General features: G+C 39.6%; 5 protein-coding genes across 11 annotated transcripts; 4 read left to right on the top strand and 1 right to left on the bottom strand.

The window, feature by feature from the left end:
• The first annotated feature begins 102 nt into the window (after positions 1-102).
• On the top strand, positions 103-5,036 carry LOC18992664 (SCY1-like protein 2). 2 transcript variants are annotated; one of them, XM_006416084.2, is made up of 14 exons: positions 103-594; positions 693-797; positions 879-986; positions 1,127-1,309; positions 1,508-1,634; positions 1,725-1,786; positions 1,870-1,956; positions 2,066-2,152; positions 2,491-2,604; positions 2,963-3,091; positions 3,291-3,353; positions 3,466-3,627; positions 3,734-3,852; positions 3,967-5,036. In XM_006416084.2, exons 1-14 carry the CDS (start codon positions 103-105, stop codon positions 4,868-4,870), a joined length of 2,742 nt encoding a protein of 913 aa, XP_006416147.1. In that variant the 3' UTR covers positions 4,871-5,036. The 2 variants fall into 2 exon arrangements, with proteins under 2 accessions (XP_006416147.1, XP_024008233.1); XM_024152465.1 differs by having other exon boundaries at positions 369-594; positions 879-990; positions 3,967-4,870.
• An 819-nt stretch (positions 5,037-5,855) lies between these two features.
• Positions 5,856-8,861, top strand: LOC18992663 (SUN domain-containing protein 3). 3 transcript variants are annotated; one of them, XM_006416083.2, is made up of 3 exons: positions 5,856-6,212; positions 6,555-6,766; positions 6,908-8,861. In XM_006416083.2, exons 2-3 carry the CDS (start codon positions 6,607-6,609, stop codon positions 8,752-8,754), a joined length of 2,007 nt encoding a protein of 668 aa, XP_006416146.1. In that variant the 5' UTR covers positions 5,856-6,212; positions 6,555-6,606; the 3' UTR covers positions 8,755-8,861. The 3 variants fall into 3 exon arrangements, with proteins under 3 accessions (XP_006416146.1, XP_024008458.1, XP_024008459.1); XM_024152690.1 differs by having other exon boundaries at positions 5,863-6,138; XM_024152691.1 differs by lacking the exon at positions 5,856-6,212 and having other exon boundaries at positions 6,219-6,766.
• A 470-nt stretch (positions 8,862-9,331) lies between these two features.
• Positions 9,332-9,871, top strand: LOC112084078. The gene is made up of 2 exons (XM_024152694.1): positions 9,332-9,464; positions 9,783-9,871. The coding sequence occupies exons 1-2, from the start codon at positions 9,356-9,358 to the stop codon at positions 9,869-9,871; spliced, it is 198 nt and encodes a 65-aa protein (XP_024008462.1). The 5' UTR covers positions 9,332-9,355.
• Positions 9,872-10,183: 312 nt separating this feature from the next.
• Positions 10,184-10,811, bottom strand: LOC18992662 (dirigent protein 2). The gene has a single exon (XM_006416082.2). It carries the CDS (start codon positions 10,751-10,753, stop codon positions 10,184-10,186), a length of 570 nt encoding a protein of 189 aa, XP_006416145.1. The 5' UTR covers positions 10,754-10,811.
• Positions 10,812-12,047: 1,236 nt separating this feature from the next.
• LOC18992661 (probable RNA-binding protein ARP1) lies at positions 12,048-14,828 on the top strand. Of its 4 annotated transcripts, none has more exons than XM_024152693.1 (6): positions 12,048-12,495; positions 12,591-12,723; positions 13,009-13,150; positions 13,687-13,726; positions 13,865-14,102; positions 14,203-14,828. In XM_024152693.1, exons 1-6 carry the CDS (start codon positions 12,319-12,321, stop codon positions 14,226-14,228), a joined length of 756 nt encoding a protein of 251 aa, XP_024008461.1. In that variant the 5' UTR covers positions 12,048-12,318; the 3' UTR covers positions 14,229-14,828. The 4 variants fall into 4 exon arrangements, with proteins under 4 accessions (XP_024008461.1, XP_024008460.1, XP_006416143.1 ...); XM_024152692.1 differs by having other exon boundaries at positions 12,050-12,495; positions 14,223-14,828; XM_006416080.2 differs by having other exon boundaries at positions 12,053-12,495; positions 13,027-13,150.
• Positions 14,829-15,091: the final 263 nt, after the last annotated feature.

Raw genomic sequence — 15,091 nt, 5'->3', positions numbered from 1 at the left:
TTCTGCTTCTTTCTGATCCATCACCTTCCTCTTCGACACTCAGATTTTCGTTTTCCTTTCTTCGTCGAAATTCGGAAAAAACGTTTGGGAGAAAAATAAAAAATGTCGATTAATATGAGAACGTTAACCCAAGCTCTGGCCAAGACGGCTGCGGTGATCGAGAAGACGGTTCAAACCACAGTCCAGGAGGTTACAGGTCCCAAGGCTCTTCAGGACTACGAGCTCCTCGATCAGATCGGCTCCGGTGGTCCTGGCCTCGCCTGGAAGCTCTTCTCCGCCAAGGCACGCGACTCCACGCGGCCACAGCAGTATCCCACCGTCTGCGTCTGGGTACTTGATAAGCGAGCCTTGTCGGAGGCTCGTGCCAGGGCCGGTTTATCCAGGGCTGCCGAAGACTCGTTCCTCGATCTGATTCGCGCTGATGCTGGGAAGCTGGTCCGGCTTAGACACCCTGGTGTGGTCCACGTGGTTCAGGCGCTTGACGAGAACAAGAATGCTATGGCTATGGTTACGGAACCGCTTTTCGCCTCCGTGGCTAACGCCCTCGGGAATGTGGAGAATGTGGATAACGTGCCGAAAGATCTCAAGGCCATGGTGCGCTTTTTTCCATAGTAATCTCTGAAGCTCAAGTGAGAATTTGACTGAGAAAATGGAAGATAGTTGGTTTACTATTTCATATAATTGTGTTGCAGGAGATGAGCTTGTTGGAGGTGAAGCACGGTCTCCTTCAAATTGCCGAGACATTGAACTTTCTCCATAATAACGCCCATCTCATCCACCGTGCTGTTTCCCCGGAGGTTGCTTTTCCGAATCTATAATCATACTTGTTGGAAGCTGTCGTGCTTTCTAAACCTGTGGATCTGAAAACGTTATTGCAGAATGTTCTTATTACTTCGACTGGTTCCTGGAAGCTTGCCGGATTTGGATTTGCTGTTTCAGAAGCACAGGCTGGGAATTTGGATAACATGCAATCGTTCCACTACTCTGTGGGTACTTAAACTCATATGATCGATTACAAGATTGACGTACAATATATTTTCTGTTCAACTATGGCATCTAGATTGATTTCCTATGCATGATATGATGACTGTTTTTTTTTTTTCTTCATATGGATGGACCTGTGCAGGAATATGATGTTGAGGACTCAATTCTACCACTCCAGCCATCTTTAAATTATACAGCACCTGAATTGGTGCGGAGCAAAACTCCTTCAGCTGGAGTTTCTTCAGATATATTTAGCTTTGGATGCCTCGCCTATCATTTAGTTGCACGGAAACCATTGTTTGATTGCCACAACAATGTCAAGATGGTAATTCTAAAACCCAAGCCCGTTAGTTTAATCTTCAGGCATAGACACACTGTCTGATCTTTTTTTTCCTGTAAGATGAAACAACCTCAGAGGTGTAGTTTCTATTGTAGATGTATTTTCAGATTATCCTGTAAAAAAAGTAGTATAATATCTGTCTGCCCCATAGCTGATAATGGTTACCTTGCAATTTTCTTGCAGTACATGAATACGTTGAACTATTTAACAAATGAAACTTTCTCTTCTATACCCTCGGAATTGGTATCTGATTTGCAACGGATGCTGTCAACGAATGAGTCCTTTAGACCAACAGCATTAGATTTCACAGGTTGGAATACTGAATTCTTTCTGTTTTTTGTGTTAAGTTTTACCTCAATAATTTTTGCACTTACATCTTGGACTTGGACTTCACCTACAGGATCTATTTTTTTTCGAAGCGACACAAGGTTACGTGCCCTCCGTTTCCTTGATCATATGCTTGTATGCGTCTACACTTCCAATCATCGTTTCAGACAAATGTCTTTTAGATAGTGGGAAATAGATATAATTTTTTTTTATTGCAGGAAAGAGACAACATGCAAAAGTCTGAGTTTTTAAAAGCATTATCAGATATGTGGAAAGATTTTGATTCCCGTGTATTACGGTATAAGGTAGTCACTTTCTGGCTTCTTTCCATTATTCTGTTAATAGAAGAAAAAAAATCAGTTGGTCAAGTGATTTGCCTTGTAACAACTAATCAAACCAGATTTTGTCACGCAGGTGCTTCCGCCTCTTTGTGCTGAACTTAGAAATTTGGTTATGCAGCCAATGATTCTTCCGATGGTTCTAACTATAGCAGAGTCTCAGGTGCCTTTTCTAATCTGGGGTAGTTGCATTCGGTCAATCAGATTTCCATGTGTTTTTGCCCTCCTCTTTTGTTTGAGATATAGATACCAGCGGTTTCTATAGAAAAATTGTCTTTTTATTACTTGTGTCTTATGACCTATCACAGGCACATATACTTAGACTTACTCAGTAGTACTAGTTACTCTTTTCAACTGTACAAATCGTAATTGCACAAATAGATACCGGCTTTATATTAAATTGTCATCTGTATAATCACAATGACCTTTGACAAGGAATTCTTTTAAATCTTTATCATGTTTTAATGAACGCTGTCATAAATTAAAATTTGCAATTTGCAGGATAAGAATGACTTTGAGTTGATAACGCTCCCAGCTCTTGTTCCTGTTTTGAGTTCTGCTACGGGTGATACTTTACTGTTGCTTGTAAAGCGTGCAGAGCTTATAATTAACAAGGTACATCTCTAACCTATATGTATGCATATTTAGTGTCTGCGAAGTTCTACGATTTGACACAATGGAAAAGGGTTAAGGAATTAATGTGTAAAGTATTGTTACCTATGACATTTCTAGTGCCATTACTTCAAATTTTAAATAAATGGCAGTGCCAAAACTAGTCATTCTTTCTTATGCTGCCGTAAACCAATACAAGACCTTCATTTTCAATAAGCTGGCTCATGTTTCTCTCTTGACTTCTATTCCTAACTGATTTGTTTCTTTACTCCATTCTAGATATGCTTAAATTTTCCCTTATTTTGTTTATCATCTTATGCCTGCGGATCTTTTACTAGCGTATTTTTGTTTAAATTTGCAGACTAATGCAGAGCATCTTGTATCACATGTCCTCCCTTTGCTTCTCCGAGCCTACAACGACAACGATGTCCGGATACAGGAGGAGGTTTTGAAAAGATCCACATCTGTTGCTAAACAACTCGATGGTCAGGTGATGATTGATGCTTTGTGTTTTATATATTATTGGATGAGTTTCATCTGAATGGACGATATAAGCTTCAGGATTTATGTGTGGCTTACACAAGCTTAGTGTCACATGCGTTTTAGTTTTTGTTCTGCGAAGTTACCTCAGTCAGATGCATGGCTAAGTTTGTTCAGTTCTTAATAATTTTTTCAACTTGTTTTTGCAGGTTGTAAGGCAAGCAATTTTGCCTCGCGTTCATGGCTTGGCTCTCAAAACCACAGTTGCTGCCGTATGTTAGCCTTGATTAGTTCAATCTTTGTGTCTTTTAAAAAACAGAGAGATTAAATGAAGAGCACGATCTTCTTAACCAAATTTTTGATTAGAACGTTCCTGTGGTGCAGGTCAGAGTGAATGCTTTGCTCTGCTTAGCAGAGCTAGTTCGAACGCTTGATAAACTCGCTGTTACTGAAATTCTTCAAACAATTCAACGCTGTACTGCCGTTGATCGCTCTGCACCTACCCTTATGTGTACTCTTGCAGTCGCAAACGCAATTCTCAAGCAGGTGTACTTTTATTAGAAACATTTATACTTTCTCGCTTTATATTTGTGTACTAGCTTATAACATGACTACTTGTCTCATAATGCGCTCTCCATAATTTTTTCTGTAGTATGGAGTCGAATTCACTGCTGAACACGTGCTTCCGCTGATTATACCGCTTCTCACTGCCCAACAATTGAATGTCCAACAGTTTGCCAAATATATGCTATTTGTCAAGGATATTCTCAGGTATGCCTCCAATCAGTTATGTCCCTGTTTCCAAAGCCCTTATTCCCTTTACAACTGCACACCATTGTTGTTGTTTTCAACATCTGGTTTGTCTATCCTCTTGTCTCGGAACAGGAAAATAGAGGAAAAAAGAGGAGTTACACTGAATGATTCTGGAGTCCCTGAAGTGAAACCAGGCTCTGTCGCAGATGGGATCCAGTTTCAAACACCAACCCCAAAAACTGAGACGGTTGCTTCTGCAGCAAAGAACAGTCCTGCATGGGATGAAGACTGGGCTCTACCGACCAAAAGTTCTGCTTCGAAAGATCCTGGACCCGCAAACGCTCAGTTCAACAAATCTACAGTTCAGTCACAGCCATTGAACCGGACAACATTACCAACAACCTGTCCTGCAGTGGACATAGAGTGGCCACCAAGACAATCTTCCAATGTCACTGCTCAGCCAGCTAATGATGAGACACGGCTAAACGCTGCAGGAACATCGTCAACTCCAAGTTTTGATGAACTAGACCCTTTTGCTAATTGGCCACCACGGCCCAACGGTGCTTCCATTGCTTCTGGGGGTTTCTACAACAGTACTGCCACTCGACCTCCACTGAACAACAGTGGTTCTGGTTTGAGCAACAATTTAACAGACAGTACGCAGTTTCAGACAGCAAACAACGACTTCTGGGCCTCTGGCAATGCCTCCCTATCTTCTTTGAAATCACAGCAGCAAGATGGTTCAGGTATCAGCGCAAGTAACCCAGATCCTATGAACTCTTTCGGGATTCAGAATCAGAACCAAGGAATGCCGTCTTTCGGAAGCAGTTCACTCAGTAACCAAAAGCCGGCAGCAGACATCAGTTCCATATTCGGTTCAAGCAAAACCGAGCAAGGTGCAATGAAACTGGCACCACCGCCTTCAATAGCAGTGGGAAGAGGAAGGGGAAGGGGAAAAAGTGGGACATCTAACTCAAGGTCAAGTGGTTCGAAGCAGCAACACACCGAGCAGCCATCGCTGTTGGATCTATTGTGATCTCGGTCGAGACATTGTGCAGTACATAATATATTAATGTCTCTCGCCAGTTTGATATAAGTTCCATGGGAAAAAAACATTCCTGTCTTTTGTTGTACATAAATATCTTCCTTTTTTATAACATTCGTTACAAGAGATTAAATGATTTGATTTTAGGGTTATTAAATTATTCACGATAAATATTCATTCGATCTACTGGTAAAATCAAAAAGATCAAGAATGGTAAACAATGGTTGATCTTGTCAAGTAAATTGGTTTACTCGAAAACCGGATTGTTACCAACAAATTAGAAAATGGTTTGTTTTTTTTTTTTTGGGATTTCAAGTAATTATAATACTTATTCAACGTATCATAAGAAGGGAACAATCCAAGCTGGCTATCACGTTAACGTGCCGCAGCCGCACAAATCACAGCTCATCGATGACCTCGTGGGCCCATTTTCCCGTATATCTGCCTTCCTTCCTTCTCCTTCTTTCCAGTTTCCACTTTACTAACCTTTTTTTTTTTGGCTTCTTCCCTTATTTCCCACCAAATCAATTAACATTATTTATTGTTGTCATCTCGTGGCATTCCCCAATCAGAGTAGTTCACACTCTTCCCACGCAAAAGAAATGTTTTTGTTACAAAGGAATTTAATACTACTTTATTATATGCTACAAAACTTGTTTCACAAATTGAGAAATGCCCTGAAAAGATCATCTGGTTTTGTTAAAGCTTTTTTTTCCAATCAGGCCTGTTTCCAATATAGTATCCATCGTTCGTTGTGTAGTTCTGGATGTTAAAGTTGGTAGAAAATTAGAAAAAAATCTAGGCAACTGGGCAAGAAAAAATATTACATTAATGAACATAGTATAGCATAAGCTCAAAGTTTTGGGAATTGCAAATTTTCAGGGAAAAAAAATGTTACTAGTGTACTTTGTTTTGGAAAAAAAAAAGAATAAACCTCAATAAATTGCAAAATTCTAAACTATGGACCAATAATCAATCCATCTTCCTCGACTCGCTCGCCGATTTCAATTTGAAGTCTCTTTGACTCTTCTTCTCCCCTTTTACGGTTTAAACTTGGTGTAATTCTGCGTGGCTTCCCTAAACGTATTGTTTCCCAGAAACAGAGACAGAGTTTGTTTTTTCCTTGCTACGACTCTTCTCGCTGATGCGGAAACCGGATATGCTACCGGAAAAACATTCGCCTGGGTTTAGTCGATCGGATACTAATCGGCGGCGGCGACGACGTTAAAAAGTGATAAGCGTACCGAATCCTCTTCTGGGTTTGTCTTCTTCCTCAATATTTCTTTGAGGAAAAAGTCGTCGTTTTTTTTTTGCTGATCATATCTCCTCTAAGGTGATTCTTTACTCCGATCAATTCTCCGGTCAATTGTAGTCGTCTTTCTGCGTATTCCGCGCACCCGAAATTACAATTACTCTGTTTCTCTCTTGAACGCGGGATTTGAGCTCTGGCTCGTCGAAATGATCGGTGTATATACTTGATTACCTTCAAATACTCATCAGATCTTGCTTCGTTGCCCTTCTCGTTATCGAACAAACCCTCATTTTTTTCCAGCTTGAGATATGCTGTTTCACAGTAGTTACGTATTATTGTCTTTGCTTGAGCTTAATACAGGCCTTTTTCCGTATTAGAAGTCGATTTTTACTTGCACATCTAATAGGTATTGGCTAATAACAGGGCGTGTGATCTGTCCAATCGTGTTAGTGGTCCTCTCTTGGCTGGATGTGCAATGCAAAGGCCGTGTCTTCGGGTTAGAAGAAGAGTTTCTGAGAGCAGCAATTGTAATGGAAGGAACAGCTTCTACAAAGTATCTCTGTCTCTGGTTTTTCTCCTTTGGCTACTTCTCTTCCTATCCACCTTGTTGATTAGCCATGGAGATGGTGGCAAAGGTAACTTTTTTATGGAATGCAAACAATAGTTTAACAAAACCCCACTTTTAACGGTGGTTACTGTGAATGATCATTGTGTTCTCTACTCATAAATAAATTTACCTTTTAGCATCTTATGAACCAGCGCTTGTGTACTTGCAGATGCGGCTTTGATTGACTCTGTAGGAATAGCTGATCCGTATGATGGTCGGACAGATGAGACAGCTGTGCCCTTGGATGCACCGCCATTAGTAGAGCCTGATTCTGTTCATCGTGTTACTTCTGATTTGAGCCGGAATGATGGTATAACCCCGTCTGAGGAAAGTGAAGACAAAGAAAAGTCTGTGAAGCAAGCAGAGATCAATAGCACAGTTTTAGGGAATGATACGGAAAGCAAAGACGATCACTTTTTGAAACAAAGTGAGATAAACAAGACAGATGCAGGGAATGACGCAGAAAGCAAAGAGGATGATTTTTCGAAGCAAATAGAGATGAACAAGACAGGTACATGGAATGACGCAGAAAGCAAGGAGAATGAGTTTTTGAGGCAAAGTCAGATGAACGTGAACGAGACAGGCACAGGGAATTATACAGAAAGCAAAAAAAATGAGTCTTTGAAGAAAAATCAGATGAACAAAACAGATCCAGGGAATGATACAGAGATCAATGCTTCAAAGGTTGATCAACTCTCTCGTGCTGTGCCGATTGGCCTTGATGAGTTCAAGAGCAGAGCGTCAAATTCTAGAAACAAATCGTTATCAGGTCAGGTCAGTGGTGTGACTCACAGGCTGGAGCCTGGAGGGAAAGAGTACAATTATGCATCTGCTTCAAAAGGCGCAAAGGTCCTGTCTTCGAACAAGGAAGCAAAAGGGGCTACAAGCATCCTAAGCCGGGACAATGACAAGTATCTCAGAAATCCGTGTTCTACTGAAGGTAAATATGTCGTCATAGAACTTTCAGAGGAAACGTTGGTTAATACCATCAAGATCGCGAATTTTGAGCATTACTCTTCCAATCTGAAAGAGTTTGAGCTTCAGGGCACCTTGGTTTATCCAACTGATACATGGGTTCATATGGGAAACTTCACAGCTGCAAACGTGAAGCACGGTCAAAACTTCACACTCGTGGAGCCAAAGTGGGTGAGATACTTGAAGCTAAACTTTCTAAGCCATTATGGTTCGGAATTCTACTGCACCTTGAGTTTAGTAGAAGTCTACGGAGTGGATGCCGTAGAACGAATGCTGGAGGATTTGATATCCGTGGAAGATAACAAAAAAATATTCAACACCCGAGAGGGAGATTTTGAGCAGAAGGAGAAGCCAGTAAAGCAGCAAACAGAGTCCACTGAAGGCGATGAAGGAGCTGATAGGAGCACGCAGAGAGGGAACGAGCGGGAAACCGCAGCAGAGAATATGGTAGCAAAAGCTGAAGCATCAATGGCGAAGAGTAGTAATAAGCTTACAGAGCCAGTGGAAGATGTAAGGCGTCATCAGCCAGGAAGCAGAATGCCAGGGGACACAGTGCTGAAGATACTGATGCAGAAGTTAAGGTCATTGGACTTGAACCTATCGGTTCTAGAGAGATACCTGGAGGAAGTGAACACGAGATACGGGAACATATTCAAGGAGATGGACGGTGAAAGCGTTGTGAGAGAGAAGGCGATTGTGACTTTGAGACTTGACGTGGAAGGTATGAAGGAGAGGCAAGAGAGGATGGTGAGTGAAGCAGAGGAGATGGAAAAGTGGCGAAAGAGAGTTGAGACAGAGATGGAGAGAGCTGAGAAAGAGAAGGAAAACGTGAGTGAGAGGCTTGAAGAAGTTTGGCAAAGACTGGAGTGGATGGAGAAGAAAGGCTTGATGGTGTTCACAGTGTGTCTAGGTTTTGGGACTATGGCTGTTATTGCAGTTGTGGTCGGTATGGGGACAGGTCGAGCAGAGAAAACCGGTGGTGGGGCTTGGCTCTTGTTACTGATTAGCTCAACATTCATTATGTTCGTTTTGTCTCTTTGATGAGAGTTTTGATCTTTCTTTTCCTTCTGTTTTTTTTTTGTACACTGTAGAGTCCATGTTTACTAATTTAAAGTCAAGTTCGCCTTGAGGTTCAATAACCGGATAGACACTGGCGCGACTCAATCTTGAACCGGTATATGGAAATGAACCATGAAACTAGAAAACAGTACGTAAAGACACACAATACGTAACCTCGAAGAAAGGAAAAGGAAAACTGTTTGTATCTCTCTCGATACAAGTCTTCCTATAGTGAAAAGAAAAAATTAAAAATGGCATAGAAGTCCTATTTTGCGGACGTACATAAAAAAGTGAAAGTAAATGCGTTTGAGTGGAAATGTAGTAGGTGAGTATTTCAAGTTTTCAACGATGCTTCATTTTTATTTTTTATCTATATAATGAGGGTAGATGTTAAACCTAATCACTGAGATTTGTAGAAAACCGAGTATTTTAGTCATTTAATTTATAATAGCTAAGAAAAAACCACATTACGAATCATCTACCCACTCGAAGAGACCACTGAATCACGTTATATATAACATGAGTTCGCCTTAATTATTATGTATGGAATTGAGTGAGAGCCGAAAGTTTGCTTTAACTTATAATGGCTATAAAAGCAACACATGTATTTGGTTTTCTTGTCTCTCTGCTTCTTCTGCTCTTATTGATCTCCTTTCAAGTTGGAGTCTCCGAAGCTGCCAACCGTAACCAACGTTAGTACACATTCAATCTCTTGCTTTGCTATTTAGAGGGTTTTTTTTTTTTCTGAAAGATCATACATATATAATATGAAACTTACCTCCCAATAATTCACTATGATTGAAGTTTCTCTTGGATTACAGTTTCTATTCTTCATTAAAATCTCTCAATTCTGAAGATTAATATATTTTCCAGTTTTTCTTATAAATATCTTTGTGCGGGTTTGTAGATTAGTATTTATTTTAGCTCGTGGCTATATCAAAGTTATAAAAAAAAAAATTCCGAGTAAAATTTATGGTAAATATAATATATATAATGTCAATTATTGGCAGGTCAAGGACCGGGCTCGCAGTCGCCTCTCCCTCCTACTGCCCCTATATATCTGCCGCCCTCTAAATCGCGCAGAGGAAAGGGTCCATAAGCAGAAAGAAACTGTAATGGTCAAGACGATCAAGACTATTGTTGTTATGATCTTATATATTCTTTTATAAGTAACCTTTTCGGATCATATCAGAAATTTTTATAAGATCATCTAATAGTGTTTGGTAATATATATGACCATATTGTACGCTATATAATGAAGCTTATTTTTGTCTGGTCAGAAACTTATTATATATTTTTATAGGACTCGTGGTGCAGTCGTTTTTTAAGTTATCTACACACCTTGACACAACAACAACAGTTTTTAACAAATTAATTATTCTCAAATTACAATAAATAAAATCCAAAATAGTTAATGCAAAATGAAAACGTTGTACTCGACGACGGCATCTAAACCATCAAGCTTATAATTCTTGGCCTGTGCATAGCCTCTAGCGAACCTGAAGGCACCGGTGCCTCCAATGATGGGCATCTCTCTCACCTCCAACATAACCGAGTTCCGTCCATACATCGCGACGGTGCTGCCGTTAAACTCTCCTTCCGTGAACACCAAGTTAAAGACCATCGTGAAGGTTAAGGCATTCATGTCGGTCGATGCGTACATACCCTGACCTCTCCCCACTTCCTTCGAGGTCCGGTCGGGTCCCTCGGTCAACAGGTTGTCGGCGATCACAACCACACCAAATGATGAGACGGCTGAAGAGTTTGTGACGGTGGGTTTGGTGACTCTGATGGCGGTGGGTTTGTCACCGGAGATGACGTCATGGAAGTAGAAGTGGAGGTGGGTGTGTTTCTCCGGCTTATGTCTTTGAAACGGCGTCGTTGTGGAGTAAGCTTCGGATTCTGTAACGGTGACGGCAAGAAGAAGAATAGCCAAGAAGAGAGGACGAAGAAGAATAAGAAGAAGGAGACGTTTAGCCATGTTCGTTAGTTGTGTTTTTAAGCTACAAAGTCAAAAATATGATATATACTTTAGGCTATTGTATGGAAATGAAGAGATGTGATTCACTTATTTATACACAAAACAGTACGTAACGACATGAAAGCATGAATTTGTTAGTTTATACTATAATATTTGTATATATCGTTAGTTGATTAGTCAGTGACAACAACATGTCCGTTGACGAGGATGTAAACTAGGGATCAGATAGAATTGTATAAACAAACAACTACAAAAAAAAAAAAAAAAAACTTTATATTCCCACCCGTACGAATACTTGTGATATATAAAATATGTAAATCATAAGGTCTAACAAGACACCATGAGAATATATATATATTGCGATGACTCTATATATTTATAGATGGGATTGTAAAGACTGATCCAAATGCAATAACAGTAGTGTTCTCTAATGAGTGATAATTACAATATTCTTTTTGTAGACCATGAATGAGCCATCCACTTTACAAAGAATCGCGATGGCCTAGATTCCTGATTGATGAGAGAAATCTTCCGACTCCTCTCAAGAATTGGGCTGGAATATACCATGCGTGGATCTGTGCTACTTCGTTACATTACGTCTTGGTTGAGTAATAATAGGTGCAAGTGATTCCTCCCATGGAGATGATTTATATATGATCTATTGAACCAAGCGAGCTTTCAAGGCTCAATTTACCCAATGGGTTTCCAAGATTTATTGGTCAGTTCCAAACCTTTTTCTTTAGGTACATTTTATGAAATGTTCTAGAAATTTAATGCAAAATGGCTTTCAATAGAGAGTGTAAAAAAAAAGTTTGAGAGGATTTAAAAAATCAATTCCTACCGTTAGATCGATTCTCCCATCTCTACCAATCATTTTGGTGATGAAGTTGTAACAAAAACAAAACTGTGGGTCGTTCAAAAACAAAAGAGCAACTAAACATTTTTATAACAAAATTTAACTTCTATTTTTTTTTTTCTCCTTAACTCCCTTAAAATATAATTGAACGTAACGCAGGAGATGATGCTACTGATACAATAAACAAGAATAAGCAAATGCCTCTATTCTCACGCGCATCTATCGCACGTCAAGTCGCCAACACCACATAACCTTTGTGTAGAGGCTGCGTGAGAGACACGAGCAATATCGGAAGAAGGATAGAGAGGATGTGGGGGGAGTGGGGGGCAATACTGTCTAATACAGAATTCACGTCCAATATCTTTTTCCCTATGTAACTTTTTAATTATTTTTATTTTCGCTTTTTTTTCTCTCTTACATCTTCTTCTTCTTGTTCTCATTACATATCAATCAACCCTAAGAAGAAAAAAAAAACTTTATCCTATGAATCTTACTAAGTAGATCTCTAATCTCTTTCCTACTATTTATATAGACTCCTTTGTAGCCTATTTCTAACTTTTTCATCTCTCTCAAGTGAAACATAGAGATAGTAGCTAAAGATAAGATAATTGTGTTGTAACTCTAAACATACACATACTCTAGAGAGAGAGAGAGAGAGAGAGAGAGAGAGAGAGAGAGAGAGAGAGAGGGGTTTGATCGGAGAAAAGAAATGGCGGGAGGAATAATAGGGATGGGAGACACGACGTACACGAAGGTGTTTGTGGGAGGATTAGCTTGGGAGACGCACAAGGAGACGATGAAGAAGCACTTTGAGCAGTTTGGAGATATTTTTGAAGCCGTAGTCATCACCGACAAGGCCTCCGGCAGATCCAAGGGCTACGGATTCGTATATACTACTCCTTGTTTTTATATATAGAGAGTGATATAGATATATACTAAAAAAAAAGGGAACTGATTAGTAAAGTGGTGGTGATCGATCAGGTGACATTCAAGGAGGCAGAGGCGGCGAGGAGGGCTTGTGTGGACGCTACTCCGATGATCGACGGCAGAAGAGCAAATTGCAACCTTGCCTCTCTCGGTCTTCAAAGATCCAAACCCTCCACTCCTAATCATGGTTAATATAGCATTTGTATCTCTTTCTCTAGATAATATTATTCTGTGTGTGTATACTTATGCAATTAATTAGATGAAGAAACAAAAGGGACAATTCTTAGTGAATATATGGTTGGTGTCCATACAAAGCTGGTTTTATTGGTTAGAAATTTGTGGCCAATTTAAGTATTGGAATTACATTATATATAGTTGGTGATTTGACGTTAATGGACCATATATAGAGATGTATATCAGTATATATAGCTTTGTGTTGATAATCAAAATGATGTTGTTGTTGATGATGGAGGATCGATGAATGTGTTAGGAGGAGGAGGAGGAAGAATTAACAATATGAGAGTGATGATGAGTACAATGCAGACTGGTTTTGGACCACCTCATCCACCACCCACTTTCCCTCACTATCCCCACCTCCCTCTCAATCTCTTCGGGTAATTTACTCTCTCTCTCTTTTTCCTCTCTCTCTTTTTTATTTTCCATGTAATGATCATGATGATAGTACCTGCATGTATACATGCATCAACATAACATGCATGCATGATACCATACAACTCATATATATTGTCAATTCAATGGAACAAAACAATTTTGCATATAACATAGCTGGCTGTCCTCTAATGTTTCCATTTTGATTGTGGACCGACACTATTAATATTCATTCATAGTATAATAGATCAACTCTTTTGTTTTTGTTTTTTTAATTAAATTTTCACAGTCTTTCGATAGACTAAATTGACTGACAAAGTAGTCAACGGACAGCTTGTAAAAACGAACTGATTCCCTCTTTCACCAATCATTTTACTCTCTCTCTCTCTCTCTCTCTCTCTCTCTCTCTCTCTCTCTCTCTCTCTCTCTCCTCACATGCTTTCCTTCTGTCTTGTGTCTCATGCTCATGTGGTGCCACGTGCATGCATATTTGTTGTCACTCTTAAAGTGTAAAAGAAAAACAATGATTTGATATTCGCAGGTACGCTCCATACTCGTCAGATTACTCTCCATTCCCTACGGTCCGTAACTTTTATTTCTCTGACATTAAGATAAAAAGTACTTGTATAACGAATCCAAGATTCTTTTCTGTCTCAAGAATCTAACAGTTATATAGTAATTCAAGGTCTAAGATAATTAATGTGTTACACATGATACAGAGCTTATACGGCGTGTACGGCTGCAATTCAGGGCCAGCAGGGCAATACGGAGTATATGGAAATGGAAACGGTGGAGGCGGTGGACTAACCGCAGCAGCCGCATCCGCCGCTCCTTTTTATCCTTGCGGTGGTGGTGGTGGAGTCCAATTCTCTCAACCACAACCATTTTATCATCATCACTTCTCTTCTTATAACAACCCTCACCATTACTCTCCTCCTACCATTTCTCTTCAACAAGGTTCATCTATGAACTATGATATTAGATAATATACAACAAAGCCCAAAAAAAAAAAAAAAAAGAGAGATACATTATTATAGATGACTAATATTGTTGACAGTATGTTTTGCTTTGTCACAGGCGTAACCGGCTTTCCACTTCAAGCACCTCTCATTCCTTACCGTTGAAAAGAAGCTTAGAGTCTTTGGTAGCTATCAAGTTTCACATCATCATCATCATCATCTTTCCTTTCTTCTACTCAAGTCCAGAGTCATCTATGGTTAATTGGAGGCTCTCTGGCTATCTCAACACTTTTTTTTTTCACTCCCTCTGTTCTAAAAGCCACCCCATGTTATGGAATTTGAGGTGGCTTTTATTTGCAGATCCCCCTCCCCAATGGGATCTTCAATATCAGATGGTGATCATGTCGTATTGTCATCTCTCACCTTCTTGCAATTGCATCTTCTCGAGAGATAATGGTTCTCTCTTGAGAGATAGTGATATTGCTAATGGAGCAGGATCATCAATCACTCATCATGTGCCAAACTTAAAGCTGATGCCTGTATCGGCTTATATTTGTTATCTTGTTTAGCCTAGGGATGGCTAATCAACAAGACAAACAAAAATGTCTGTTAGGATTAATGTAAAAAGAAAAATGAAGCACCCAAAACCATGTGCTGTTTTAATGACTGGAAAAATGTTTAAGCAAAATATCAGCATAACAACCCTGCCAGCCTTTTTGTTGCATGTTTCATGTACTTAGTCTTTGTAGCTTTAGTCATTCGGCAGATCAGTGACCACTGTAGTCACAATGTACTCCGTTATCCCAATGTATGCTTTTCAGTTCAGTTTTCACACAACCTTCTATTGCTGTCTTGACATAACCTTAATGACAATAGAGGGCTGAACAAATCTAGCGAGAAAACATGGTGTATCCCCATCCACGTTCATCTAAGGTTGTTTCAATATTTCACTTTTTAATTAAATGTCTTATGAAAAAATAATTTAAA

This window comes from Eutrema salsugineum, unplaced genomic scaffold (genome assembly GCF_000478725.1).
Source record: "Eutrema salsugineum unplaced genomic scaffold, Eutsalg1_0 scaffold_5, whole genome shotgun sequence".
NCBI lineage: Eukaryota > Viridiplantae > Streptophyta > Magnoliopsida > Brassicales > Brassicaceae > Eutrema > Eutrema salsugineum.
The sequence above is the reverse complement of the archived record's forward strand: the minus strand, read 5'-3'. Positions and strand labels throughout refer to the sequence as shown.

Coding starts and splice junctions, on each gene's coding strand:
- LOC18992664 (XM_006416084.2), top strand. CDS start 103: ATGTCGATTAATATGAGAACGTTAACCCAAGCTCTGGCCAAGACGGCT. Junction 2,605..2,962: donor CAGAGCTTATAATTAACAAG/GTACATCTCTAA, acceptor TTAAATTTGCAG/ACTAATGCAGAGCATCTTGT. Junction 3,354..3,465: donor TCAAAACCACAGTTGCTGCC/GTATGTTAGCCT, acceptor CCTGTGGTGCAG/GTCAGAGTGAATGCTTTGCT.
- LOC18992663 (XM_006416083.2), top strand. CDS start 6,607: ATGCAAAGGCCGTGTCTTCGGGTTAGAAGAAGAGTTTCTGAGAGCAGC. Junction 6,767..6,907: donor CCATGGAGATGGTGGCAAAG/GTAACTTTTTTA, acceptor GTGTACTTGCAG/ATGCGGCTTTGATTGACTCT.
- LOC112084078 (XM_024152694.1), top strand. CDS start 9,356: ATGGCTATAAAAGCAACACATGTATTTGGTTTTCTTGTCTCTCTGCTT. Junction 9,465..9,782: donor AGCTGCCAACCGTAACCAAC/GTTAGTACACAT, acceptor AATTATTGGCAG/GTCAAGGACCGGGCTCGCAG.
- LOC18992662 (XM_006416082.2), bottom strand. CDS start 10,753: ATGGCTAAACGTCTCCTTCTTCTTATTCTTCTTCGTCCTCTCTTCTTG.
- LOC18992661 (XM_024152692.1), top strand. CDS start 12,319: ATGGCGGGAGGAATAATAGGGATGGGAGACACGACGTACACGAAGGTG. Junction 12,724..13,008: donor ACCCTCCACTCCTAATCATG/GTTAATATAGCA, acceptor TTGATGATGGAG/GATCGATGAATGTGTTAGGA. Junction 14,103..14,222: donor TACCATTTCTCTTCAACAAG/GTTCATCTATGA, acceptor GCTTTGTCACAG/GCGTAACCGGCTTTCCACTT.